This window comes from Rhinolophus hipposideros (genome assembly GCF_964194185.1).
Source record: "Rhinolophus hipposideros genome assembly, chromosome: 25".
NCBI lineage: Eukaryota > Metazoa > Chordata > Mammalia > Chiroptera > Rhinolophidae > Rhinolophus > Rhinolophus hipposideros.
In genome coordinates, this window is record NC_138071.1 from 13251958 (window position 1) to 13278556 (window position 26599).

The 26599-nt window shown below is 44.0% G+C and overlaps 1 protein-coding gene across 3 annotated transcripts; it reads right to left on the reverse strand.

Annotated features, from left to right (window-relative positions):
* On the reverse strand, positions 1-25372 carry RBM28 (RNA binding motif protein 28). Of its 3 annotated transcripts, none has more exons than XM_081038145.1 (19): positions 25191-25372; positions 21964-22122; positions 21563-21657; positions 21080-21155; positions 20549-20641; positions 19700-19771; positions 18739-18925; positions 18438-18577; positions 16932-17004; positions 15358-15467; positions 12454-12527; positions 11528-11663; positions 10477-10541; positions 8580-8738; positions 6633-6782; positions 6225-6299; positions 3200-3456; positions 2518-2617; positions 1-543 (listed from the first exon to the last, which is right to left on the reverse strand). In XM_081038145.1, the coding sequence occupies exons 1-19, from the start codon at positions 25237-25239 to the stop codon at positions 409-411; spliced, it is 2205 nt and encodes a 734-aa protein (XP_080894271.1). In that variant the 5' UTR covers positions 25240-25372; the 3' UTR covers positions 1-408. The 3 variants fall into 3 exon arrangements, with proteins under 3 accessions (XP_080894271.1, XP_080894270.1, XP_080894269.1); XM_081038144.1 differs by having other exon boundaries at positions 25122-25338; XM_081038143.1 differs by having other exon boundaries at positions 3200-3480; positions 25122-25337.
* Between the last annotated feature and the right edge of the window lie 1227 nt (positions 25373-26599).

Consider the following 26599-nt stretch of genomic DNA (forward strand, 5'->3'; position numbering starts at 1 on the left):
CACAGATATTAGAAAGTTTTTTATTCAAAAAGTCACAAAATATCATACTTAGACAAGACACAACAAAACATACATCTTAAAAACTCAATACTCAAGAATGCATTTTATAATTGTTTCCATTTGAGAAACAAAGAATTAAAATGGGTAAAAATTAGACACATCTCCACACGATAATCTGGACAAAGTATAAGAAGCATCGCGATGTTTTTCTGATGTTTCTCGCTGTGGTGAACACACCGGGGAGGGATCAAAGCTCAGATGTGCACAGCCCAGGGATCAACAAAGTGGCCGTGCCCTCAGCGGCTTTCTTTCCCTCAGTAAATGACACTGGGGGTAGGAGTGCGGAAGAACCTGGGTGCTTTACCAAGAAGCGCACAATCCACCTTCCAATCCAGTCTGCGGGCATCATCAACTGTCAAACCACTTGCTCCTCTTTGCAAGAGGCACTCCTTTTGAAGGTCCCAATAATTTCTGCTTATATTGTTCGACTAGCTGGTTGAAGCGAATTTCTGTCCTATTTCCCTTAGTTTTTTTCTTAGGTACCTACAAATGAAAGGTAACGAAACATAAGATAATTTCAAGCATTCAGTACCACCTTACCTTACCGCCACCCAAGAGAGAAGATAAGTAGGTACAGAGAGCTTGTCCACCGTGAGAGGGGGACTTCCAGAGAGTGAGCTTTAGAGATAAAACCCCAAAAAGAATCATCCACTGGTAAGAAATCAGACTAGGAATGCATACGAGAAGGGCCCCCTAAAACACTGTTCATGTGTTTCCGAGGCCTCTCCCAAGTGCTCCCTTGAATCACCTCACAGATGAGTTAGCCAGAGTCTGGAGGTTCTCACATAACCTTTCCCTCACCAAGAGCACTGCCGATGGGATCTCGGAGACAGAGCTCTGTAGGACAGTGTGATATAGGTCGGACGCTTTCCAGACACACAGATTTCTTGAGTATGACACGAAACTAACACTTCTGATACCCTTAAAAGAAAGGGACTCGGGAAGGGGAAAAGAAAACTTGAGCTCAAATGTTCAAGACCTTGGGACTACCATTTTTTCCTAACACGAACTAGGGCTCCTTAGAAAAATGGCTAATGCCAGGACCAGGGGAGAGATATACAAACTAAGCTGGGACATCTGGTTGTACTAGAAAGCAAAGACACTAATAAAGACAGGGTCATGTCAGAAGGACTCGGGAGTCAGCCTGAAGGGGCTGCTGCTGACCTAAAATGGGACACAAATAATGACTGCATTTGATGGAAATACATCAAGTATATAAAAACTCAAAAATTCATGATACTAAAACTATCTCATTGTCACCACAGTAGGTTGATAGGGCACCCACTCACTATTCTGGAAATTGATAAAGAGAAAAAAAGTCAAGCATTAATTCTGCCTTTCCTATATAAATGGTATTCATAGTAACCAAACAGTTGAAAAGGGAAGATTCTTTTTTCTAGAATTCTATTAAAAATGCAAAAAAATTGATAAAATTAGGAAGTCACCGTTCTGCAACCCATATTGAAAAAATGGATCCAGATAACAATCATCAGTGGGTGCTAAAACCATTAGGTGAGAGGGTGATGGGGGACTTCACAAATAGTAGGATAAGGGCAGACAATCCCTCAACCTACTGATGAATCAGAACATCACCAAAACTGGAACCACCAGGCATTTCGTGCCTTATGATGCGATGCAACAGAAAGCACACGGCCTCACCTATGAAACACATCTGCCAAGCGAGCTGAACTTGAACCTCACCAAGTCTGTAAATCTGACCACCCAGATACAGGAACACGGGGTGGTACAGGAGCCAAGTAAAATGACACCACAGGGAAGCGAGCAGCTAAACTCGAAATGTAATACTTCCTAAAAAACGAATGACCTGGTTTCTCCAACAAATTAACAACATGGAAAAAAGGGGCTGGTGAGGAAGCCTGGATGCTGTAGGGAAAAAGGTTTAAGAGATAAAAACCAAATGTAACTCGTGGACTTGGTTTGCACCCTGATTCACGCTAACCACCTATAAAAAATATACATTTTTGAGGCAGTTTGGTACATTTTAATATGGGCTGTGTATTAAATGATACTAAGGGCTTCTTATTCATTGCATTAGATGTGACGATGGCAGAGTGTGTGTGTGTGTGTGTGTGTGTGTGTGTGTGTGTGTGTAAGGCCCGATCAGCTGAAGATGCATTCTGGGGTATTTTTCTGAGCAATCTACCAAATTTCCACATGAGGTATGTTTACATGTGAAGCCGAGTTTGCTTTCATATCCTGTATAGGGGATAGGTAAAACAAGATAATTATCGAAGCACGTAACCAGTATGGGAGGGTGTATTTTCCTATTCGCCCCACTTTGAGGACTGTGTACCTCAACATCCTCGGAAAAGCTGCAGTCCTGCTTGTAACTGCAATCTTGAAGCTCTCTCTCTCTGTCAACTCATCCAGGCACAAAAGGCACTGCCGGCCCCAGCGGAGCCTGACACACCAAAGCTCCCTGCCCCACAGACTCACCTGCTTGGAAGACAATTTCTGCTTCTCTTGCTTCCGCTGGTTTATCTGGGGCTTTGGTTTTTTGGGAGGGAGAGATTTCACTTTGCCTTTGTCCCGCAACCTGAAACAATATGGTCAAGTGTGACCGTGAGTTCTTCCTCTAATTGGCACCCCTGAGGTTCTCTCAGCTGGGAAGATAAAACGCCTTTTGTTACACTGGCTTTTTCTAAGCCCGTAATAAGTCATTCTAAAAAGGAATACTGCAACAGAATGTCCTAAGGCTCAACATTTGTGTATTTGTTTTTCATTTGGGCTGAAAACCTCAAGAGAATCCCAAAAACCTTCATTTATTTAACAATTTTTTTTAAGATCGACTTTTGTTTATAGCACTAATCGACGGCCCAAAACAGAAACTACAGGGGAACGTCAAGTAGCTGGGCCTCTGCTGCCAGAACGTCTCAGAAGAGAAGAACGGCATGAGCCAGCCAGGGAAGGCTCCTCCAGGCCCCTGCCAGTCCTGTCCCGGCCTCCTCGTAGTTCAGCAGTGACATCTCTGCTTGTGCTTTCACCCTTAAAATGTGGGACCGGCACAGCACTAAGCATCCCTTTTATCCAAACAAAAGGCACAAAGAGGAAAAGAGCTACACAGAATGCAACCCTCGAGAAGCTACCCACTGCTCTGTGCTGCCAGCCCATATCTCACCTAATTTTGGGGCCTCGGTGTGAGGGGAGAGCCAGAATCTTTCTTCTCTTCTTCCCATCAGGCAGCTCCACCTGCTCCACTTCAGCCTTGGTCTGGAATCCTGTCCATGTGATAGAGCCCGCCTTCCCTTTCTGCTCTAGGGGAGCCTTGTTTCTCTCCTGCGTGTGGGTTTGAGCTGCTTTCCGTTGCTGGTCTTTTCCAAGCTCTGGCTGCTCCTGCTGGGGCTCACCAGTTGCAGACTTGGATTTCATTTTTTGCTGCATAAAACAAGAGAGTACCATCTGGTTTCTGGATGAGGTTTCTGTGCTGGAAACACTCAGCAAAAGAGAAGCATTATGTAAGCTTGGTGAAGAAAAGGGGAATTCTTTCCCCAAAACGATAGTGACCACAGGAAAGTCAATACAAGTAGTGCACAGGCCCTGATGTAGTAACAGATACTTACGAAGTAGGCGGCACAGAATACCCAGTTCCCTTCCTACATGCAGAAACGGGGAACACACGCACGCCCAACATTTGAAAGCCAGTAGGGAAGAAAACAGGCGAGTAGCGTGGGACAATCAAAGGCCTAACAAACGTGTAATGGAAATACCAGAAAGAGAAGAAAGAAAGAAACAAGAAATATTTGAAGTGGGCCAACCGGCCTGGTGGCTCAGGTATCTGGAGCTCCGTGCTCCTAACTCCAAAGGCTGCCGGTTTGATTCCCACATGGGCCAGTGGGCTCTCAACCAGAAGGCTGCCGGTTCAACTCTTCAAGTCCCGCAAGGGATGGTGGGCAGCGCCCCCGCAACTAAGATTGAACACGGCACCTTGAGCTGAGCTCCGGGATGGCTCAGTTGGTTGGAGCGCATCCTCTCAACCACAAGGTTGCCGGTTTGACTCCCGCAAGGGAGGGTGGGCTGCACCCCCTGCAACTAGCAACGGCAACTGGACCTGAGTTGCACCCTCCACAACTAAGACTGAAAGGACAACAACTTGAAGCTGAACAGCACCCTCTACAACTAAGATTGAAGGGACAACAACTTGACTTGGAAGAAAGTCCTGGAAGTACACACTGTTCCCCAATAAAGTCCTGTTCCCCATCCCCAATAAAATCTTTGAGAAAAAAAAAAAAGAAGTATTTGAAGTAATAAAGGCTGAGAAATTTCCAAACTGAATGACAGGCAGTAAACCCCAGACCCAGGGAGCTCAACAAATAACAAACAAGATAAATACCTAAAAATCTATACCTAGGCATATATCAAACTGCAGAAATCAAAGAGAAAGAAAAATTCTTGAAAGAAGCCAGAGGGGAGGGGAATCCCTTACCTACAGAGGAACAAAGATGATTATATTGGATTCTCTACAGAGTGAAATATTTAAAGTTTTTTTGAGGGGTAAATCACCAACCTAGGATTCTGTATGCAGTGCAATTATCCTTCAAAAGTGAAGGAGAAATAAAGATTTTCTCAAACAAAAAATTTAAAGAAATCTGTCATCAGTAGACATGCCTTGCACAAAATACTAAATGTATTTTTTCAGAGAAGGAAATGACCTAGGTCAGAAATTCGAATCTACATAAAGAAAGGAAGAGCATTACAATAGGAATAAATGAAGTGAAGGCAAGATGCTGTGAGAAAGAAGGCATAAAGGATGGTACATATTTATGTTGAACTGAAGAGGAAAAAGAAAAAGAAGATACACGCAAAATTAATGTAGTAAGTGTTATTTTGTCCTTTTCATCTTAAAAATCTAGATAGGCACATTGATCTATCTATTACACGCCTGTTACGTGTCAGTCTCTGCTTCTAAGTGGTACGGGTACAGCTGGGAAGAACAGTGTCTGCCTTTCAGGATTCATAGCCCAGTGGAAATAAGAATCACATACAAGAATAAAAAACTAAAGAAGAGTTTAAGTAAGTTCATGAAAGTACAAGTAATGAGGTCTTATCTCTTTTAAGAGACAGGGGAAAATGCTACTTGAGGAAACACATTTGATCTGAATATGGAAACTGAGTCAGGTGAAAGGAGCACTTTGACAGAGAAAGCAGTGTGTACGTAAGTGCAGACAACACATAAAGCCATCTGACTTTCTCTGTAGCTTCAGAATCAACTCCCGAAGCAATAAATGGCTCGTGGCAGTAAATAATTCTACACCCAGAATAACAAAGTTGCCTTGAACAATCACCAGATCCCAGGTTTTCCAACCCAGGTCCACTGTATTAACCACTGAACTTGCTCTATTGGTCATGCTCGTGGTATCCACCACAGAGATTGCAAATGTGTGGTATACATGTACCAGCGAAAAGAGCTGTAAGAGTTACGGTTTCAAGAATAACCTGGTCCTGTATGCCCCGGGGGAAGATGACAAGAGAATGAATACTGACTGTGTGCTGATGTTTATGCGGAAAACTGACGTGTATTACCTCATTTAACCCTCATCAACCATGTGAGGCAGATGCTGTTAATCCCATTTTACCAACTCGAAACTGAAGCTGAGAGGTAGTAACTTGCCAAGAGACTCAGAAAGCGGCAGAGGCTCAGTTTGGACACCAGTATTCCTACCCCCAAAGTCCCCCTTCTTTCCTCTACACCACACTAGACAAACCAGTACTAAAAAGCATCGGGCATCACACTTCTGGAGCCATCAAAGAAGAAAAAAGGATGACGGAAGAGACAGCGCGAGTCTCCAGGGAGGGCAGAACTTGAATCCTGGCCGTTCCCCGCGATCCTGTGCCATCCGCAAGCCGTGTTCAGACGGTAACATCAGTCTGCTTCTCCTCTCTCCTTCCCTTCCCTTCTGAGGAGCTACAGCCAGACACGCAAGCAGAGAAGGAGGCCTGGACAGTTCTAGGGGACTAAGAGGAAAGGGTAACAAAGAACCTGCTGAGGGAGCAGAGCCGCAGACTGAACCACACAGAAGCTTAAACATGGCCTTTAAAACGTGTTTTAACTGAACTGTACACTTAAACATCGTAAGTGTATGTTATGTGTTATGCACCACAATTAAAAGAAAACAACAAAAACAAAAAACACTTCAGTTTTGTACCTGGCTGCGCTGGATCCTCAGTTCCTTTATCTTAAGTTTCCTTCGATCTTCCAAGGAGAACTCCACTATTGGTCTCTGTGTCAGAAGGAGGGAGAATGTAATTCATTAGATTTCTTAACCTGAGTGCAACGAGCTGAGCTGCCCCGCAGCCTCCAATGCCCTTGTTTTGCAATTCAGAGGTGGAAGCTCACTTGCTCTACTTAAAGGGAGGGGGCAGTTCTGCAAGCGGTCTATCCAGTTTAGAGTTCCTTCCATCTTATCACCTGAATCACCGCTCTCTGCCTCCACCGACTTGCTACTCTTTCCCATTGCTCAAATGTCGGAGGGCACTGGACATGAAGGAGAGGGAGGAACAGTTTCTGCAAACAGCCCTCAGGGGAGCAGCTCTCCCCACAGGATGAGGCTCACCTTCTGAGGCCCAAAGATTTCCGGATTGTTGTTGATGTGGCGTAGGGCAGCCAGGGCATGCTCGTGCTCCTGGAACTCGGCAAAGGCGTAGCCCAGGGACTGCCCCTTCATTTTCCCGTGAACGCCTCTCAGGTCTCGCATCACCCTACACTATGAGAGCAAGACTAAGAATCAGGAATTACAGGATGAGGAGGCTTCAAAGATTCAGTAAGAAATCATGGTATGGGGACAGACTCTTCATCTATAGCACGACCATCACAAATAACACTTATGAACGTCGCTCTTCGCGGAGTACAATTATTGAGAGCACAAAACAAATTAAATAGATATTTTCTTGCTTTCTAAGAGTTTATAGACATCAACACAGATCTACGAATAAGCATGTTATCAACTTAAGGAAAAATTATAATAGCGAACTGCTGACAATACGCACAAGTTGAGAGGTCGGTAGGACTTGAAGGTGGATACTAAGTTATCACTGAGGATGAAGTGCTGTCCATGGACCTCTCACTGAAGAAACCACTCAGAAAGGAAATTACTGACGAAGGCAGGAAGGCCTGATGGCTTTAGATGAGAAAAACACCGCAGGCATGGGGAAGAGCCCGCCCAACATTTCAGAAACACAGGAAGAAGCTTCAGCTGCCTTTGCTTGGAGCTCAGGTCCTCTCTGATGTGATTTTTCCCTAATTCCTTAAGGTGGATATAAGAGCATCCGGGGGCACCGAGGTACAGTAGGGAATTTGGGGATAACTAATCACTCACATGCTATTACTTTTAGATGCTGCACTTCTCATTTAATGGAGAGGTCTAGGTATTCAGGATCCTGGGATGCTGAATTTGGTATATGTCCACTATCTACTCTCTGCCTACAACTGCGCTGTGTACTGTAGGGATATCAAGAAAAGCATAAAATGAGGACTCAAGAAACTTACTATCTTGCTGAGACACTATACTTACACATGAAAGAATTAAGGAGGAAATTAAATATAATGCAATTATTGTAAAACCCATAAATTCCTCTAAATGGTGACAAGCTTTAAATGTGCAGACATTCATTAAGTATTGTGGACGCTGATGAGAAATTACAGAACTGACCCCTATGCTAGTAACACTGAACAGTTTTACCAAGAGCGGTGTCAGACATGTGCTGATCTGCTCACGTTCTCTCGTGTAATTCCCCCAATACCAATACCACACATTTGGGTGAGGCTCTCGGGGATGAGGAGATGTGTGGGGTGATGAAACAGAACAAAGCAGATTCTCAATAACAGTTATGTTCCTTTCTACTAAACACTGATCAAGAGAGTGCTCCATGCCAGGTACAATGCCAGGACTGGGAACAGACAACGCCTGCCCTCAAAGAGCTCAGTCTGCTCAGAGAAACGACAGACAGACAATCCCAGGACAGTGTACCAGTAAGTGCCATGATGGCGCAAAGGCGCCATGGGGACACAGGAGAGGCTTCTGTTCTCACACCGTCTGACCAAGTCTTGGTGTGACTCTAGTGTTTACCTACCTAAGTTGCTGCAGGCCCATGGGGCCCCCTGTACTCCCTGCAGGGCACTGAGGACTCTTCCCATAGGCGAAGAGCCCAAAGGGTAGTAAAATGCTCTTTGAAAGAGCAAAGTACACAGATTACTTCTCTGCAAGAAAATGAGCATTACAGCACCTGCTCTAATGCTGAGCACACAGCAGGCACCCAACAAATGCTCGCTGAAGTCATTCACGAGGGCACTGACTTCCTCACATTCTGCTGCAATTTGGTCAGATGTGAAAGGCAGTTCTTAGAAGAGGAAAAAACCATGAAAACTGCCAAATGCAGCCTTGTCTGTAGACCACGTGTCTGAAAGAAAATGTGTCAGTCTGCTGGGACCACAGCCTGAAAACGCATGCTCGGTCTGACCAGGACGAACAGCAGCGCTCTGAGCGGGCAGGGCTGACTCTCACCTCCTTGATGTGCACCCTCTGCTCCCCTCTTGTGGCATTCAGCAGCAGCTTTCGGAGCTGTTTGTCATCCACGGCCTTGGGGAGATTGTGCAGGCACAGCCGGGTCCGGGAGACAAAGATATTCTGGTCCTTCAGTTTCTGATGCTTCAGTAACTCAAACTGAAAAAAACAAATTATTAACAATACCATCCACCCTTTAAAAAGAGTTTTCCAAAAGGAGCAAACCATGACCCGATCCAATCACCACACATACAGAAAGTAGGGAAATCACCCAGCCTGCAGCCTTAGGATGCCCAGCACAGGGAAAAGGTGCAAGGATGCTAAGTGGTGGGTAGGTGCTATGGTCATGGGTGGAGTGAGACTGAATTAGAAATCCATCCCTAATTGCAGAAGTTACATGAAGCTTTTTAAGCCTCGTTTTCCACCTACAAATTGGAAATGTAGATCAGAATAGAATACCAATCTCTCAGCAGTACACAAGGCTGAAAGGAGGACACAGATGAAATCTTGAGCTCAAAACTCGACGCGGAGCAAATAGTAAAACTGTAGTCAACATCTATGCCCAGCCTTGATCTACCCACCCACCCAAACTAACTGTCCTTCCAAAAGAAAATGGAATTTCTTTAAAGACTACTTGAGAGAACGTCTCTACTCTGCCACCTTGAGGCAAAGGAATGCTATGAACACAGAAACGAGTGGTTTCTAGAGCATCGGCCTCTGCTATGCTGCACAAAACGCTGGTCCAGGGACAGCCTGTCTCTAAAGTGAAAAGATGATCTTCTTCTCCTGACTTGTTTTTATAATTAGGTTAGTAAAAAAGGTTTTCAATTAAAATTTGTCTTTCATCAAGTCTTCTCATTCCTGCTGCTCCTTGTTTGGCAAAGGCACAAAAAAAAAAAAAAATCACAAAACAAACAGATACTCTGGAAATGAATAGTAAAGGGATATTTGAAGAGGCTATTGTGCCGAAGTTCAACAGTCTGATTTTTCTCCCAGGAAAAGCTGTACTTGCTATGAATTATAATGCACATAATCTAGTAAGCTTTTTGCTAGAAAAATTCATTCAAACTGAAAAATTAAATATGTCACTACTGCACTGTGACCAGAAAAAGGCACACGGTGCCGCCCAAATACCAGGTGCTCACTACCAAAAAAAAGGGCTGGGGATGCTAGTGTAGACAGAAACCACACCGAGGAAAGGCACACGGCCTCTCGCTGTTGTTACATTCTCCTCTGCATCCATCATCTTCTGCGTTCAGCTTCCATAGCTAATTCTTTAATGGTTATGTATCTTTACCATCCTAGGCTGGCTTAGCTTTTTGAAAGTAAGCTATTTGGGCAAAAGTAAAAATTACTGGGAACTAACATTACCGAGCAGCAAAGGAATTTAATGGCGTCAGTTAGCAGTGGAAATTCCCACAATACCGAGTTTTCCTAAAATAATTTCACCATCTGGAGATATTACCCTCCTCCCCAAAATGGACATCTTAACTATTCGGTCCAAGACCCACACTTACCGTCTTCCCTACGAACTGCAGCCCACGTTGAACTTTCTTATGTTATTCTGCATTTATATGGACAGATAATTAACATAGTGCCCGCGTCCCAGTGTCTCTGCATGAACCCCAAGCATACTATCAGCAAACATTTACTGCTGAGCATTAGGAAAATAAATCAGATCCAGTTCTTATAACGGCATACATGCTGACACATTATGGATAATGTTGGGTTATTTGCTATTTCACTTGTGTGCTTCTTTTCTCTCTAATAATGGTGTAAATAGGGCCTGTCACCGATACTTGGGTCTTTGATGAGGACCTCTGGCCTTCACTAACTATAATTTATTGATTTATAATAAGTCGTGCAGGACCCAAAGGCTGGAGCCTAACCTCCTTACCCGTTCTCGTTTGGTCATGTCAGCAGCGCTCACACCCTCTGCTGCCTTCGTCCCAGCACGAATCACTGCAGAAAGAGGGAAAAAGGCCAAGACATCAGCAAGGGAATTTTCACTGAGCAACAAGAGGAATGTGATTTGAATGATGCAAGTTTTTGTACAGGGCCCAGAGGACTACGCTGGCCAGGACACAGAGGCTTTTGGGCAGGTCCAGAAATGGGCTACAGGGCTAAGTTGTCGGCTCAGAACCGCTCTCAAGGACTAACACGCTGAACATTTTGTTATTTTGTTCTTCTCCTTCCCGCCCCTCAAAGAAGCTTAATGCACATGTCCAAAGTCAGATGGACAGGCCTAGAGGAAGTTCTGAAAAGAAGGACATTTTAGGCATTCAGACTGCAAAATTGCTCCCCCTGTAACCTGCCCTTGGAATTTCGCTGCTCCGCACGTACTTGGGGGCCCTTACTAAGTGGTGAAAAGAGCCAGCCCAGAAAAGAGCCACATGGCCATGTAGACACCTAGTGGGCTAATGGCCCACGTGACTAGTCCAGGCTGTGCAGCCATCCAGCAGGTGGCCTGACAAATACTGTATGACCCAGAGAAAGGGATTCTTTTTTTTTTTTAATTAGAGCTAATTTCTGATGATCTTTCTGGCATTAAGGGAAAGGTACTCTGTGCACATTTGAAATCCATGAACGATCCAAGAGAGTAGTTTTAGTCATAATTTTCACTCCTTCAGAAAAACCCTTATTAGAAATGATTACAAGAAACAAAGGTAATTTGAGTTTCCCCTCTTTGCCCTGGCAATCCTCTGAAGACAAGGTCTAAAGGCAAGCAGGCAGAAAAGAGAACGGGGCTGGTTCATCTACAAACCGGGTGAAGGTTTCCTAATAGAATGCCACATCTGCTAAAATGGAATAATAATATAACATTGCTAAAGAAGACATTTGGGTTCTTAATGTGAAAGATGCCCCCAAACATAGCATTGCTGGGTCACGGTCACAGCCCAGGGCCAGCTACTCAGAGGCCTGGTTCACGTCTCCCGTCCACAACTCACAGCCTTCTCGGGCCAGATAGAGGTTCCGGGTCCCGGTTGGCTTCTTCACCGTCTTTGTCCGGAGCTTTGCAGCCTCATCACGGGTCACGGCCAAGTCAACCTTGAGCTGCCGGCCATCCAGTTTAAGCCCACCACCCTGCAACAGATTGCAACCTTCTCTTAAAATGCATAACAAGGAACAACTAAGTACCTGACACGGACACCAAGTAAAGGGAAACCGCGGACCCTGATTAAGCAATGGAACCAACCCCAAGATGTTTTAGCCCAGCGAACAGTATTTAACATAGCCGTGCAAAAGGCCGTGTGTGTACTTAGGGCAGTCGGCAAGAAGTCATCTATTTTATGGCAGTTGATTAGGCCCAAATTGAAGAAAATGATCTGTTAACAGGCAATTTTTTAATATTCTAAAGAAAGCTAATGAAATGGCAGTGTTAACGCTACTCAAGAAAATTTAACAGACAATGGTAATACAAGATAACTATCTCAAAACAATTTATACTATAGAATACACAGAAAAATTCTCCATCACCACACCCTTTCTCTCTCAAACATTTGCCCACCTCACAGCTGGCCTTCGTCCCTTCCTGTCCCAGTCTTTCATGCCATCAGCCTAGGATAGAGGCTGACACTCAGACAGCGATCAATAAATATTAGATGCATTATTACAGCTATTTTCTCATCTATAAAATAGGGAAAATGATTGTACGTACCTTACATACCCCTGTAGAACTATTGTAAAGACTAAATAAGGTAATGCATGTCAAGCTTACTGCCTATCACATACTAAGTGCTCAATAAATGTTAGCTTTATTATTCCATTATTGACAATAATAACAATAATAACGAACCTTTGCATAAACACCAGATGTTGCCCCTAAGGGCCACTATTGTCTTAAGTTACAGGGAAAAGGAAATGTCTTCCTTACCTCGGTTTCTGGGGAAGCAGCTTCAAGGCATTTCTGAGCTGCTTCTTGAGTCATGAACTGAGCAAATGCACAACCTGCATGAAGAGACAAAATTAAGTGAGATCCCAAACTCTCCTGGCCACCAGGAAGCCAAAAACAACACTGCACGTGGTGGCAGGCTGGCACAAAGTGGAAGGGGAAGCAGCATCCTTTGCTGAGGGCTCTGAGACAGGCACTATGCCAGCTACTGAAGGTTCAAAGACAGAGAAGATGGCACAGCTGCTCACACAATGACATTTTATTACTTCCTTCATCTTCTCCAATGTGTCTTAGAATTTCAGTCTTACAATCTCGCTCCTTAACAAGAAATACCCACAAGAAATGTTAGAGAAATTCCAGTCTCATATTTAATTCAGCATCTCTTACTGCATAGCCATTAAAGGATTTTTAAAAATGAGGCAGTAACCACTTAACCCTGAAATTAATTATAGATCTCACTGTCATCGCTGTTACTTGGGAGGCATTTGATAAGAACAGATGTGCCTCTTAGAGGAAAAAGCCCAGGCCTCGCTCCCGTGAATATAGTAGTAAACCGGAAAGCCACAGCTCAATTCGTAACTCATGCTCCAGAATTTCCACAGGCACATCTTTCACGGGTTAGATGCAGGGTCCATCAACCCACCCTAACTTCTGTTATTGATAAAAAGCAGGTTTTATAAGCAAAGGAAAAAGTTCACCTTATAGTAAAGCCCCAAAAAAGATGTTTCAGATTTTGTTAGTATTCCATTAAACTTTAAATATTCCCTCATATACAAAAACAATGCTATATTCCCTAGAGCTAGTGTGGCCCTGATCTTTTGTCCCCTCCAAGAATGAATGGCAGCAGAGTAACTGAAAGGACACACGGGGCAGGCCAACCCGAGGGTCACCATCTAGTGAGGTCTTTCCTGCCTCTTCCAGGCAGCACGGAGCGCCCCACCCTGCTGGTCCTCCACTCACGTCTCTATGATAGCACTGACCAGGTGGCATCGCCCCCAAAAGACTGAATGACTGAATGCCGCAGGAACAAGGGCCATATTTCTTGGCTGTTTCTATAGCCCTAGCACCTACCAGTGTTCTGCATTAATGGACACTCAATATGAGGAAACAAACAAGAAGAAACAAATAATATGTAGAATGTTTCTTATAGGCAGATTAGCCTATTTGTCCAATATGAAGAAAATGGGTACTGCTCTCTGAATGAGTAAGAAATTTACCATTGTAATTTCCAGGGTCAGTACTAGGTTCAGTCTTAACGCTTCCCTAAAAGTCTGCAGATAATATTTAGCTCTTCCAGGCAGTGAAATGGCATGTGACAGGGATAAACTGGAAGAGAAGATCATAGTTGTGTGATTGAATAGTCAGAAAAAGTGCCAGGAAAATTTACTATGAGCTAGGGAAAGACATGCATTAAGAAAAACTAATGGTCCTCGCTTCAACAGCACATATACTAAAATTGGAATGATGTAGAAAAGATCAGCACGACCCCCTGTGCAAGGATGATATGCAAATTCATGAAGCAGTCCACATTTTGGGCTCTGGCCTCCTCACCCCCTTTGCTGATTAGCTCAGAAGAAACAATGAGTCAAAGCATAATGTGTGGCACTCAATAGAAAAATTGTGACTTTTCACTATAAAAATATTTTTTTAAAAAAGAAAAAGTGATGAAACCTATGCTTATCAAGCTCATTATCTCTCAACTAACATTAACAGACCAAGAAAGAGACTGAAGCAAGTCAACTGCAGACTACGTTCTGAAAATATCAACCCAATACACCACGCACTCAAAAAGGGGCAAAAGATCTCATCAAAGTAAAGCAATATCCTACTGTACTTGGAATATTCTATGCAATTCTAGTTGCCTACTTTTAGAAAAACATACTGGAAATGGAGAAGGTCCAAGAAGTATAATTGAATATCAGAGCTTAAGGCACCTTAAGTGATTACTCTAGTTGAACTCACTCATTTTACAGATAAGAAACTGAAGCTCACAGTGGTTAAATGATTTGCGAAAAATCACCCAGCTGGTCTATGGCTTAGCTGGGATTAGATCCCTAATCTCCAGGAAACAGTTCAGTTTTCTTTCCATCATACTGCCTTATGTACATCTTTTTTAGCTGAGTAAAACCCAAAAATGATCAGGTCTCATCGGTTTGGAAAATAAGGAGGTTTAGAATGGAGGCTGTTAATCCATGGATAGGCTCCTGGGAGTCCACAAACCCTCAGAAGTGGCATTTTTCTGAGGATAGAGTTCATAACTTTTGGTAGATCTCAAAGGAATCGAGAATAAGACTGAATTAAGAATTCACTGCTTTCGGAGAACAACTGCAGTTGATGAAATCAGCAGACTATGAACAGGCTGAAAAGATGCTTCTCTAATAGCAGTACACTAGGAGGAGGAGGAGTCAACCCTTGAAACTCAAAAAAATAGCTTTAGGGGAAAAAAAATCTAAGGCAGCACTGCTGTTACATAGTTTTCTTTCTGATTGTTGCCACTGCAACAAAGTTTCTATCAGCTTTCCGTCTCTAACAACGTAACTGAAAAAGGTTTCAGTAATTTCAAGCAAGGTGTAATGATTAATCCCCAGGAGATGCTATCACATTTGAAATTCAGAGAACAAGTGGAATTCATTACCCTAAACTAAATAAGCAAGGGCTTAAAAGCTTAGACAAAATTATGGCTGGCAGCACCATGAAAGATGCTGAGTTTGACATCATAGAAGATAACCTCAGAACGCTTTTGGCACTTCTGTGGACCACAGAAACCTCAGCTGGATGGACTGTGGACCCCTCAGAATGGCACACGTTATGTTCTCACGTAACCTAGTCAGTGCCCATGGCACTGGACCCAATTCTTTCAGGGCCTGACCAGCTGACAGCAAATACCTTTAGAATGTTCTGTGTCTGGATGCAAGACAACGCGGACATATTTAAGATCTCCAAATTGCTGAAGGAGCTCCCCAAGGTCTTCTTCCTCTGAGTCAAAGGACAGGTTTCTGTGGAAGACAATCAGGTTACACGAAAGGTCAATGACAAAAGTGAGACCCTGTGTTCCGGTAGAAGGGGAGTGAGTCGGACACCAATGGGAGTGGTTCCCTTGCTCACGACCACTCTCGATGGGATTAAAAATGTCGGAAAGAGGTTTTGTTCTACTGAATTTCAACATGGTGTAAAGATTCCTTACATCCCCAGCTATGCACAGCCTTCCAGGTGTAAGAAAAATAGTCCCAAATAAATATCTACAGTTTTACTTCTCTTATACTCAGTTAACTTCCATGAATGATTCTATCTCATGGAGTAACTGAAATCAAAAAAAAAAAAAAAAAAAAAAGAAGTTCTGCAATAAGATACATCCTAGATACATTATTTCTGCTAATTTGCCTCATCATGTACATAGTTTTCTTTCTCCCATGCCTTTACCTTCCTAAGTTTTTTATTAATTAATTGAAAAGATGTATAAGAAATGGTACCCTTGGTACTGAGGTCACAGGCTTCTTCCCTCCTGTTAGAATCCTCTATGAATACAAAATTATTTATACAGCACTTCCATATAACACACAAAAAAAATTATGGAGACCCATGAGGTAAAGGAAGAAAATGGGTTACAGCACAGCATGTATAGGCTAAATTCATCTTGGTAAATATTTATGATGATGTGGGCACATGTATGGGGGTTCTCTGAGTAGCGATTAAGGATAATTTTTTGTGTGTCTTTTTGCACATTTATTTCCTAAATTTCCTACAGTAAACATAAATTACTTATGTAACAAAAACAATCTTAAAAGATTGTACAAGAGGATAAAATACACATCTCCAAAATAAGACTCAAATGGCCCTGCAAATTGGTACTTCAGAAAGGACGAGAAGGCATGTTTGAGGCGTGCTGATGATATCCCGACCTTCTGAAAATGTCAATCTATTGCAGTCAGTAGGACGAAAACAGCAATGGCAGCATAAAGGAAAACCTCTCTCTACCCGACTCCCTCTCTCTGTTTTCCTAGAAACAGATGGGGATGCCTTACTTTATTCTGGACACTACTTCAGCAAATAAGTTGGGCAAGAAGAGAGAAATTGTTGGGGACAAGTGGGGTCACTTGTCCCCAGCACTCCCATTAAAACAAATGCCAGAAAGCAACATGTTTCTAATAGTTGAAGAACTGATTCGTTCCAAACAACGCCACCCCAATTACAAAGAATGAAACCCAAATGACGGCAAGATATGAAGAACCGTGTTATTTATCTTTGTGGAGAGTTCTGATTCTCCTACATTTTTCACTGTTTGGTATGTTCCTAGGGCCAGATGTGCTAATGGTCTTAGAAGCATCTAACTTTCTGGCTTAGCTAACAGAATTAGTGTGAAAAAGAAGAAAGAGGAAGGGAGGAAGGAAAGAAGGGAGGGAAGGAAGAGAAAGCTATGAAGGCAACAGAAATAGAGTAGTCCTCGAGATAAAAAGGCATACCTAATAAAAACAGTTTTCCCTTCATTCACATCTGAGGGTAATTTCCTCTTCTTTTTCTTTGAGACTTGTACATCTAAAGTAAAAAGAAAAACAACTGAAACAAACTGAAAAATACTAGTGCAAGGTATGTAACATAGGGCTAACTTCTTAAATACCATACGAGCATAAAGATCTTGCATAAACCCATAACGAAAATCCAATTAAAAATGAACAAAGGATGTGGAAATAAATATATAAAAAGATGCTCAAACTCACTCATAATTAAAGAAAAACAGCATAAGAAATGAGATACTATTTTTCACCAACAGATTGGCAAAAAACAACAAAGACAGACAGATGAAATCCAACATAGTCATGGTGTAGGGAAAAAAAGATTTCCATGTACCGTTGACAGTGTAAACTTTTTGGAAACATAAAACATGTAGAATATTTGAGAAGAAAAAAAACCACATATATTTACACACAAATATACACTATATTATACATGTGTATTTTTACTTATAAAGGTATTAATTATCTTAGCTACACCAGAAACATATAACACTTGTCTCTGGGGAAGGGCCCTAAGTGGCTGAGGATCTAGATATAAGGAAGACTCACTATTTGCTTTTAAGACTAGACATATCTATTTATACACAGGAGCCTTCTGGAAGCATACAAAAGAAACAACAGTGGTTACTTTGAGGGAATGCTGGGGGATTGGTGAAAAACTTCTATTTTCTATATTATACTCTCCTGCACAGTATTTTACATTAATGTTCTCTTATTAACATGTATTAGTCCTGTAATTTTTTCAGGTGAAAGAAAGGTAAGAGACCGCTGAATCTGGCTGTAGAATGTAAGATTTTATAGTCCCTTCAGTATAAACGTTTCTTTGATTCTAAGGTGCCTATCATTCTCTTCTCAAGGAAGACGCTTATTTCCTCAGATTTCTTGTATGGTCAAACCAACATGCCAGACTAACAGAAAAGGAAGCAGAAGGGAAGGATTTGATGAGTAAATAGAAACTTCCATCTAGACAAACTAAAGGCTCAGGTACTGACCATTCCCCATTCTGTAATGACCTGCTCCCCTCAATAAAAGCACTGAGTTTGCCCCCAACATTCTTGATAAAGGGAGCAACAGGGTTTGGCTACCGTTTTACAATATCCCCCTAGAGGTCCTTTATCCCCACCTCAAAAGAGCTGTTTAAAATCCACCACGGTGTTAGATGTAATATCCTGTTTATCCAGTAATTCATTCAACGTGGATAATCAAGAGGCAGAGCCTGAGAATTAAGCTAGGTCTTAAGTCCCCGATGAATCTTAACCCTCAAACACACTCCAAAGTCTTTTTAAAAACAAAAGCAAAAAACCCTTAGAGGGAACATGAAGTTTTCATTTTCAGCATTTAAACATAAATGGGACAGGACACCTTAGGGTCCTGCGCTTAGGGTCGTTAAAGGGGCCTGCGCTGCACTGACGGCAGCTCTCGGTAACTAATCTAATGTGAAGGTCCCAGGCAAACCTTCCTCCTCGTGCTCGTCGGGGTCGCTGTCGCTTAGAGCCGGTTCCTCTCCAACACTCTCTCTTTCCTCCAGGTCGCTGTCCTCATCGGAACGATCCTCGTCACTGTCACTGCTTTCGGCGGATGCGGCCCTGACTGCGCTGCAATGGTAAGTTCAGAACTAAGGGCCTGGGCTGACAGAGGGGCCGCTCCAATTTCATGCCCCGTGTCAGCTCTACAGTGATGAGGGCAGGGAGTGATTCTCCCCCAGAGACAATCCTGAACCTTCCTCTGATGTCTCAGAACAAGCTGAACTGCTTACCTCTTCTGAATTTGCACAGGCTTGGTCCCCTTTGCTTCTTTCTTCTCATCCTCCTCTTCATCATCACCATCATCACCCTCCTCCTCCTCGTCCTCCTCCTCCTCATCCTCCTCTCCCACATCCTCTTCTTTCCTGACATTCTCTTTACCTAATTTCTGACGTTTAGGTTCAGGTTTCTTCTCCTCACCTACACAGGAAGGTAAAGAAAGTTAGGAATTAATTCAGTATCTAAAACAAGGTTACTTTAACAAGACTAACCACTACCCTCAAGTTCCTAGTTCATTTGTTTCCACAGAATCTCATATATTTTTCTTACTGTATATAAATAGGAAAAAGTATAAGGGGGAAAAACAAAACACAAACAATAACAAAAGCCCCTCATCACTGAGATCCCCTTGGAGTCCGCCCCATTCGTCAGAGGCCTGCAGGTTAATCTGGCTCAGAATGAGGAAGGAGCCACCGAGCCTCCACAAATTGCCTACCATCCGGTGAGCACAACGCTCACTCAGAAGCTTGGCCATGAACTTGAATGTCAGTGAGTTTTGTTCTCTGAGCATCTAGTAGCTTAAAAGCCAATGGTTTTCTAAATCAAACTCAAGTTTTAAGTTTCCCCATTCTTAATGTTCCATCACTTCTTACTATGAAAAGCTGGGAAAGGACAGCAGGTAGAGGGGACAGTGAACGCAGGCCCACTCCTCATGCACCTCCACACCCAGGAGTGGGCTGAGTCTCAGGAGATCCTATGTTTTGGGACCAGATCACCACATGGTACAATATGAATTGACAAGCAGCTCTGGGTTTCTGAGCCAGCAGGAATTCAGCGTTTTAGGTAATCTGACATTTTTGGTCCCTCCAGTCCGGTATCTCACTGACAAGCAGGTAGGTTCCCTTTATCACAGAGTTGTTTCCACACTCACCCCAGGACATACAACCCCTCCTACCCAACACCACCACGTCTTACCTGGGGCAGAGGCAGACTGTGTATTTTTATATTTATCCTTTGCCACAGCCCAATCCACAGCCACTGTCCGCCCTGTCAGACAGAAAAGTAACGTCAGAAAGGCCTTCCTCTTTTTAACATTCCTAGCTCTCGTAAATGACTTATTCACCAAACACAGCAAGCAACCAAAGGAGACAAAGAAACTGCCAATTCAGAGATGTTGGCCCTAAAATAAAATTCCTGGTAGCTGCCTATTCTTTTTAATCCTTACCCCTTTTTTTTTAATCAATGAACAGAAATTTTGCCTTTCTATACAGCCAACACACCTGGGATAAGACAGAGTTTAAAAAAATAGTACAGTGCTTCCCGTTAGACCAACAAGTTTCCAGTTAGACTAGGAGGAGGCAAAACAGGCATTCCGGGATAATTGGCAACGTACCCAGAAGTCAGGAAGTCTCTGAGCCAATCCCTCCTTTAGCACCTGGTGAATCAATACCCAGAGTAGTCTCGCGATCAGTTTACTAGCTCACGGATGCTGACTAATGTGCACAACCAAAAGGAAAACCCGCAAATCCCACATCCCCTAGACAGCAACCTGCTTCTATCTGTGATTATTTTAGGGACATTTTTTTCATTAGGGATTTAAAAGGACAATCATCACCAAAGAAAGAAAAGAGAATAATGACTTGGGTTCTTTCAAATTTAACCCTAAGATCAAGTATTAGGAATAGTTCACCAAACAGCTTCTGTTTAACAGTGAGTCTCTCAACAATTCCAACACCTTTTGAAAATGTAGCAAGTGGGTTACTGTGCCAATTCACCCAAACACCAGAAATATCTGGGTCACTGGTATGCGTAGAGAACACTTACCCTTTATTTCTTTCATGTTCATGCTTTTGAGGGCTTTTCCGGCTTCTAGGAGGTTTTTGAACTGAACAAAAGCAAAACCACGCATCTTTCCATCTGTGTGCAAATGTACAAAGACATTAGAAGCAGCAGGTGGGGAGCCAACAGACACTAGAAGGAAATTATAGCAACCCCGGGCTGTCAAGATGGCCAGATCCTGCCAAACAGCCAGCCCCCTGCCCAAAGCTTATGTCCTACTGCTGAATATACCAGACTTGGGCATGGGGAGAGCAGTGCATTTTCTCAAACCATAACTTATCTTCTAAAACGAGTTTTGATCTAACTAAAAATACCATCAGGGGAATAAACACGATTGCATGAGTTTGATCAAGCCCTGTGCCTGATACTTTACATGTATCACATCATCCGGGACTAACAAAGACTACGACATGAACCTTGCTTTCTAATAGTGCTCAGTGCGAGGGTGACACGTCAAAAGACCGTTACGTTAAATACTGTTAATCTGATCCACACCAAATGAAGGTTTGCTAGTACCTGGCTTCCTGGGGATGTTTACTTCCAGGACAGCCCCATATTGAGCAAATACTGTCTGCAAGTCATCTTCTGAACACTGAAGGCAAAAGTAAAGAAAGAAAAAGAGGTATTAATGTTATCACAGCAAATAAACATGAAATATCAATTGTTAAAGTAGTTCACTAGGAAAAGCTTGAATATTTTTACTACTTTTTTACTTTTGAGACTAGGACATCAAACATTTCTGAAAAGGAGACCTCTTGCTTTGTATCTAAGAAGTAAAAAGGACAGATATTATAGAGCTTTTCCTTCCCTCCCTTTCTCGGGAAGGCATCTTCCCTTATTCTCTTACTAAGTTCTTGCACACAAACCCATTTTCTGAATTCAGCAAGGCCAAGGTTCGTTCCCAGAGGCATTACGTCCAAGTTACCTTCCCGGTGAAGAGACCCACCCCTGCGCACCAACAGCCTTCAGAACAGGCAGTTAGTTTGCTCTGTCACGTACCTTAAAGCTCAGATTCCGAATAATTAATCTGGCTTTCTTATCTGCCACTTTGGTTTTTGGAGGCCTCTGCTCCTTCTTTGGGGACTCTGAATTTTCTAAAAAGTAAGAGGCAATGGAATAAATCTGTGCTCCCAAACCACGCAGCATATCACAGGGAAAAAGCTACTCGCAACAGATGGCATTTACCACAGGGTTCGGTATGACAACACCCAGGAGCATCAGATTTCCCGGACTTAAAAGTAAACAAAAGACTGACATGAATAAGAAAATACACTGGATGATTTGGGATGTTGAAAGGAAACCTAGGAAGCTTTCAGTTTAGAAGCCCCTCCATCCCCACCCCACCACTCCGCCTCCTCTTCATCCTGGGAGAAAATTCTCTTCGGTTCCTAGAAACTCACCACTTCCCCCCTTTTCCTTGGACTTGTTCCTCAGTTTTCTCTTGGCAACAGTCACGTTGATCTTGCAGCCTTCGAAGGTGGTAATCTCCTTGAGGGCCCGCTGAACATCTTGCAGCATAGAAAAAGTGACATAGCCAAAGCCTCGACAAGCCTTACTCCCTGCACAGTAAGGGGGCAGAGAGAGAACCGTGAGCCAAGAGCCCTAACCCAGTACATTCTCAAAGCCCTAAGCCAGCAGATGTACTGTCAGGCCGTCTATCATCAGCTTTCCAGAGTCCTCAGGAGGGATAGAAACAAGGTTAGCATTAGTGACCCTTCCACACTTTGCTCAGAAATTGTTAGAAGCTGATTTGGTGTCCTCACTGTTGATAACTTCAAGATTATGGAAAATCCATGGTATCCATTACGCCCTCTCAAATCAAAGAGAAGGAATCACCAGAGATGGTAGGAAAGAAAGTATGGTAGCTTCGAAAATTACATGTAATAATGCAGCTCCTCACAGCAGATCAGTAATGATGCCTGAGGCCCTGACCAAAGAACATCAAACAATATATAACGCTTCGGGAGCCTCTAGATACTATTACCATTATTTTTCTCCACCAATATAAAGGGCGCAGAGAATATTAGGACCAACCAGATGAAGAGTTGCAAAATAAAAACTAACCTGCCTTTGCCCTTTTTGGTATGCTTTTTTGATTTAACATTTTTGTTTAGTAAAATTTCAAGTAATTTACTGCATCAAAGAGGAAAAAGACCAGTGCTACCCAAAGGAGAAACACAGCTCACATGTTTTGCTTCTTTTTCAACTACACTTGAACCTGCGTCAGGGCACAAGCCCTCAAACACAGGACACTGATCCACCGAAACTGGTTAAAGCTGACACTTGGCACTAGGAGAGCATACTGTGATCTGGAGATCAGTTTTTTTTCTCATGGTGCTTTCTCACAAAGGCCTGCCCGCTCACCTTTCAGAAAATAAGACAAAGAAAAATCAGATCTTTTCTGATCAATACGACCAAAAACAAAGCAGCTGAAACATGAAGGAATTCTGCACTGAAAGAAAAGCATGTCCTCACAATAAATGCCGTGAACTGTTTAATGTCTGCACAAAGTACTCGCATATTTATTTGAATCCTCACGACAATCCTGTGAAATTATTCCCATCTTACAGAGTTAACCTCCAGTGGCATTCCCAAGTCACCAATACTGAATAAGACTTCATCCCTCACCCCCTCCCTCTCATCTCACCAGATGCAGCACTCTGCAGTACATCTAGGCTGTCTGCACAGAGAAGTATACGGTTTCTTAATAAGGGAATAAAAGCTTTCTTTAAAGCTTTAGACCACATACACCAGGTAGATGGTAAGGGTACATGCAGCCTATATTCTGAGGACTCAAAGAAGAATTCCTGTTCAGCGGTCTGTTCTTCCCTGAAACCCAACCATCTGGCACTGCAGCGTTTCTCAAATTGCTTTGACAACCCACAATAATGAACCTAACTCATTGTGGAACCCAGTCCATATACATATTCTTAATACAAAACCAAAAAGAAAAGTTTTATGAATACTTATGCTTTACCACATATCGATATACTCTTTCTAGTTCATTTAAAAATTCTAGTCGAGACCCACTGATGGATAATGATCTGCACTTTAAGAAACACTGCTCTATAGCCCTCTCATTCGCTCATTCAGCGATACCTCTACTTAAAATGACAAAGAACTAGGCAGGCACTGTGGCACATACAGCAGTCAAAGCCATGTCAACAATGTGTTACTAACAAAATAGAAGCTACGGATGGAGTGACTGCCAGCACACTGCTAGCCGGCCTACTCACGTACTAGGATACCATGGAGGGCTCAGGGCGGGGGCACAAGATGCCGGTTCCCACCAACTGTTCTGCTGACCGGCAAGCCGGCAGCCAGCCACCTAGAGAGACAGCCTGACGACTTAGGAGGGAACTAAACGTATGTGCTGGGTAACATCGGGTGCCTATCTCAAGTGTCCCTTGAAGTCCAGGTAAGAGGAAGGAATGCTTCTAAAACGAAAACCCTTACAATTCATCCTCGTTCTGATACAGGCCAACCCTCCCACAGTGAAGTGATGAGCAGCAAACAGCACGTGAAGCACACAGCCGTATTCTGCAAGCAGTAAACACCTCCCGGGGCTCACGCCAGACACCTTGGACTCAGCCTTGACTCCTCTTTTTCTCATATTCCTACATCTGATTCATCAGCAAGTCCTCTCAGCTTGGCTTCAACAATAATACCCATATTCCAATCACTTTTTACCGACTCCACGCCTCCCCTCCTGGTCTCACAGCTGGATTATTGCAAGAGCCCACTAACTGGTCTCCCTGCTTTGGTCCTATTCTCCAACAGCCTATTCTCAACACAGCAGCCCGAGGGAACGTGGCCAGCTCAGCCAGCTCAGCCTGACGGCCCCCTGCGCAAAACCAGCAATGTCCCACTGCAGAGTCAAAGCCCGGGTCCCTGCAGGGGCCTACAAGGGCCGACACCACCCGGCACCCTACGCGTCAGCTCCTACTTCTCTTCCCTTCACGCACTTCACTCACCTCCCCCGGGGCTCCCTGCCATCCCTCCAACACGCGGGGCACCGTCCTCTTGGGTGTCCTCGAGCTTTCCCCGAGAAACACGTGCACTCTCCGCCCACCAGGCCCTCCCGGCTCCTCTACCTGCGAGGACCCTGCTCTGCACCCCTCCCCCACACACAGACCCCTCCCCCCCCCCGTCCTCCCCGACCGGTCTCCTTGCCACGTACCACCGTGATCACCACACAGTTTGCTTATTTGTCTATCAGCTGTCTTCCTCAGCTTGAACACATACACCAGGGCAAGGCCTTGGGTTGCTTCTGAGGACACTGCTGGAGCCTCGGGACCTACAGGGACACAGCAGTGCCCGGCACACGGGGGGCATTCCATAAATACGCACGGAATAACTAACTGAGCGCGGCTGCCACTTCCTGGCTGCACAAACTTAAGCGGAAGGGACCGAATTCTCCGCAGCCCCCGATTCCTCGTCTGGAGAATGGCTGGCGCTGGCTCCTCACCCAACAAGACTGCGGAGACAATCACACGGGAGGACGCGTGTGGAGCTCGGCCCTGTACCCCGGCCCTGGCTCCCCCACCCCGCCCCCTACCTTTCTCAGTCACCACGAAGCACTGCTTCACCGGCCCCACCTGACTGAACAGCTCCTCGAGCTGCTCACCGCGGGCCGAGGGAGGAAGGCGGCTCACAAACACGGTCAGCCCCGCCATGAGGCCGGGAACCACCGGCGCGCCGGCGCGAGGGAACCAGGCCGGAGCACGAGAGCCCAGGAGCGGGCTTCAGGCGTCGGAGCACGCCAGGTTGCCGGGAGACTCCGGAAGTGCTTGTTACTCAAAAGAGTCCGAAGGGAAACGTGGTGGAACCGGCTAAAAACGTTCCGGAGTGAAACACGGTGACTCCCGGGGGCGGAGCTTCTTGAATGGAGCTCCACCCCCCGTCCAAGTACCGCCCCGCCCACTCACCCCCTTCCAGCCACTGGAGGAAACAGCTTTGCTGTTCCTACTCTCCTTAAAATCTCACCTCCAAATTTACCAGGGAACTAGGCAAAAGTCATTTTTTGCTCGTGCCCTAATTCAGGATCTGACGTATAATGGATGTTTAATAAATAGTTTCTGAAGTGCCACCGCGGACTCCCAGATTATGTGTATGAAACGCAGCCAGAATGCATATAGACACAAGTACATCACACATGTCATTCAAACAATTCTCATGTCTCAAAGAATATGAGACATCTGTCACACTGTAACAGATAACTATAACTGTACCTATAATGTTTTGGAGACAAATTATAGCTACTTAAGTACACAAAGAAACAGTTTGCACACACTCTTTCAATAAACATTTGCTGAGCTGCCTATTACTTGTATGTACCAGGCACTAGGGATACAATTGGCGAGCTAAACAGAGACGGGGGTCCCTGCCCTTGTGGAGAATACAATTAGTGGGGGGTAGACAGACATTAATCAAAAATTTTTTTACAAATGAAGCACAGCAGGCATATTGCAAGATCCCATGAGAACACACCCACAGCAAACATAACATCTAGTTTATACACACAAACTGAGAACCCAGGTACGCCCAGAAATAGGAGATCTTTCTTCAGGTCAGCTTACCACACAGACCCACCGCTGAGGGAGCTCACCGGTCAGGAGGAGACCTGGGTGCTCCTGGATTCCGAAACGCAGTCTTGCCACCACACTGGGTTCAGGAACTGACCCGTGTGCAAGATTGGAGCTCCCTGCAGACCATCCAGCTGAAAAAGTACTTTTGCAGCTCCCTGAAGACCATCCCCCTGAAAAAGTATCCAACGTACTTTTTAATAATTACTTTTAAGTAATATAACCTGAACACATGGTAGGTAAAAATTCAAAAAATACCAACAATGCAGTGAAAAGTAGGTTTCCCTTTCTCCTCAAACCCCATTTACTTTCAATACATTCTGTCTGGATGAATGGATGGATGGATGAATGACTGGTTGATAGTAATAGGGGAAAAGGGAGAACACTTAACATCAGATTTATGAAGCCCAAGTTCCAGATAAGTAATGTACATTTAAAAGAAAATGCCACA

Coding starts and splice junctions, on each gene's coding strand:
- RBM28 (XM_081038143.1), bottom strand. CDS start 25,239: ATGGCGGGGCTGACCGTGTTTGTGAGCCGCCTTCCTCCCTCGGCCCGC. Junction 17,005..18,437: donor CGACGAGCACGAGGAGGAAG/GTTTGCCTGGGA, acceptor TTTTTACTTTAG/ATGTACAAGTCTCAAAGAAA. Junction 544..2,517: donor AGAAATTGTCTTCCAAGCAG/GTGAGTCTGTGG, acceptor TTTCATTTGTAG/GTACCTAAGAAAAAAACTAA.